The sequence below is a fragment of the Lipotes vexillifer genome, unplaced genomic scaffold, assembly GCF_000442215.2.
Source record: "Lipotes vexillifer unplaced genomic scaffold, Lipotes_vexillifer_v1.1 scaffold1318, whole genome shotgun sequence".
Classification (NCBI taxonomy): Eukaryota; Metazoa; Chordata; class Mammalia; order Artiodactyla; family Lipotidae; genus Lipotes; species Lipotes vexillifer.
The window spans coordinates 764,896-767,679 of record NW_006772582.1 but is presented as its reverse complement, the minus strand read 5'-3'; the positions used below and the strand labels follow the sequence as shown (position 1 = coordinate 767,679).

Sequence of the window (2,784 nt, the reverse complement as noted above, 5' to 3'; positions counted from 1 at the left end):
GGGGGAAAAAAAGCAATTAATAAATAAAACGTGACTTAGCATACTGAAAGTTAAAAAGATAAGCATTGAATAATTACTCAGCCATTAAAAAGAATGAAATAATGCCATTTGCAGCAACACGGATGGACCTAGAGATTATCATACTAAGCGAAGTCAGAAAAACACCAATACCATATGCTATCACTTGTATGCGGCATCTAAAATATGACACAAATGAACATATCTACAAAACAAAAACAGACTCACAAATATAGAGAATAGACTTGTGGTTGCCAAGTGGGGGTGGGGGGGTGGGGGGGGAAGGACTGGGAGTTTGGGTTAGCAGATGCAAACTATTATATGTAGGACGCATAAACAACAAGGTCCCACTGTATAGTACAAGGAACAATATTCACTATCCTGAGATAAACCATAATGGAAAAGAATATATATATATATAACTGAGTCACTCTGCCGTACAGCAGAAATTAAACACAACATCGTAAGCCAACTATGCTTCAATAAAATTTAAAATATATACATATATGAAAGCATTGATAAGAAATAATCAGAGTAAACTTCAGCTAAGGAACGAAAGAAGAATCACCGGCACGGGACCTCGAATCTAAGACCTGCCTTCTTCCCTCAGTTCTAATCCCTAATAGCAACATGACCTGGGCAATCCACTAGACCTCCCTAAATCCAATTTTATCGTAAGTAAAATAAGGGTACTACCAATGCTGTCTACATCTAGCCCAACTGTAAGAATAAACCGAGAAAATGTTTGTGAAAATGATTTTCTAAATAGTAAAGCTATACAAATATATGTTATTTCAGGACTATTATTTCGAGTTGGATCTGAAAAGAAGTAACCAAATGATTACACTGGGGTGAGGAAGGCAGGAGGCAGTCCTGGGGAGGAAAAGTGTCAGAAGAAGAAAGGAGAATTCCCCAGTGATAAGGCGAGGGCAACAAGCCTAAAACAGGAAACATCTATTATCTGTTTATTTCACCTTGTAAAGACAGATAACTAACCCCCGCTGTATAACCATGATTTTAACACAGATTTAAACAAAAGCCTTACAGTTTACAAAGACCTGATGTTTATAGCATTTGATCCTCACAACTCTACGAGGTAACTGGTACTTCGCGTTATTTCTATTTTAATACGTGAAATCTGAAGTGAAGAGGCATCGTTAAGGTCACACAGCTGAAAGTACCTGAGCCAGGACACGAATATCCTGACTCCTAAATCAGGTGCCCCTCACTCCAGACCTGAAATACTGGTAAAGGCCTCCCAAGCAAAGGCGACCTGTGTGGTTATGGGTCAAGTTCAATGGCACGTATAACAGGTTTAAGGTCTTTCACCATCACATGCTCCGCCTAACTTTTCCTCACAAGACTACGCAGTATCTGTAGAGTTTTACGTGTACTGACCTGTGCCGTAGACAGGACACATCGTCCTGCCCATCTGACATCGTCCTGCCCATCTGTTTCCCCAATAAGAAGCCAAAAATTAAATGAAAATCTTTTGGCTCCAAAGTCCACATTCTTTCCACTTTATCATTTGACTTCTTTCAACCTTTCTGCTCTTTCCTCTCTCACTTCTTTCCCACCTGCTCCTCGCAGGTGCCAACACTGCTATGAATAGCCGGCAAGCTGAGAATAGACACTTGCTCACCTCTTAAATGACAGAAACGTAGAGGTGGACGGAAAAATGGTTACCGCAGCTATTTGTTTCGGGAAATGTCTTTAGGCTTTGCAGGAAACAACCATTATAACTCAAGCTTAGGTATCATTCCAAAGTAGGTCTCCAAAAGGCAGCTGAAAACAACAGTCCAGGAAGGAGCACCTACATCCCAGCCTTTAAGTGGCTGGGCACCGTTTCCCCAAACTCCACACACCTGGTTCCTATGGCAGCTGCTAATGCAAGCTGGGGGGGCCAGGAAGAGGCACAATCAGCTCTCCCATGTGAATTTCCCCTCCCAAAACTTTGCTCAATGAACCTCCGGCCTAAATGACAATGCTCCCGAGAAGCTGTTAGCAGGTTTCAGCGTTTCGCGCCGGGAACGGCGGCCCCAGCCTCCCGCGGGGTGGGAGGCCCGCTCGCCCCCGGGCGGAGCCGGCCCGGAGGAACAACAGGCCGGGGCTCCGCGCCCCTCACCCCGCTGCTGCAGCCCCTACCTGAGCCAGGAGGGCCGCCCCACGAGCCCGGCCGCCGCCTCCCAGAGCCTCCTCCTCGACAGCCGTACACGCGCGCGTGGCCGCCGCTTCCTTCTCGTCGTCAACGCCCCCGCTCGCCCGCACGCACGCCCAGCGCTACCCCGCCAGGTCTGGGTCTCCGCACTGGCGGCGGCGGCGGCGGCTCAGGCGGCGACTCGGCCCCGGACTCCGCCGGCCACTTCCTGATCCGCGGGTTCGGAGCTCAGTCCCGGCAGCCACTGCGGGCCCTCGGCCGCCGAGAACGCGCATGCGTCTTCACGTACCCCGCCCGGGGAGGGGAATCCAGAGCTGGGGCGTCCCTGGTCTCCATGACAACGGGAGGGTGGTTGGGAGCGGGGCTTAAATGGGAGTTAAGTAGCCGCAGCTGAGAGGGAAGAAATCTTTCCTTCACAGAAATAGAACTGTAAAGCTACTAAATCCTCCTGCAGCGTGCTCTGGGATCTGTTTAACCCAAATGGCGACGAGATTTTTCAAGTTACTGTCTATCAGATGTTCTGTGACTTTACATCAAATGTCAGTCACCATCACCTAAACTTCGAAGAACATTGTTCCAGCTCTCTCTTTTTCAACTGAGGAAACAAG

The 2,784-nt window shown here is 47.9% G+C and overlaps 1 protein-coding gene across 2 annotated transcripts in view; it reads right to left on the bottom strand.

Annotated features, from left to right (window-relative positions):
- Nucleotides 1–2,485, bottom strand: part of GTF2E2 (general transcription factor IIE subunit 2) — a 68,892-nt gene extending 66,407 nt beyond the window's left edge. Inside the window, exon 1 of one of the 2 annotated variants that reach the window (XM_007447625.1) lies at nucleotides 2,164–2,485. Coding sequence is in view for 1 of the 2 variants with exons in the window: in XM_007447624.1 (XP_007447686.1) it covers nucleotides 1,417–1,457 (41 nt within the window). In the remaining variant the exon portion in view is untranslated. Of the gene's footprint in view, nucleotides 1–1,416; nucleotides 1,458–2,163 lie in introns of those variants that run through there. The other variant, XM_007447624.1, reaches the window with a different exon arrangement.
- Between the last annotated feature and the right edge of the window lie 299 nt (nucleotides 2,486–2,784).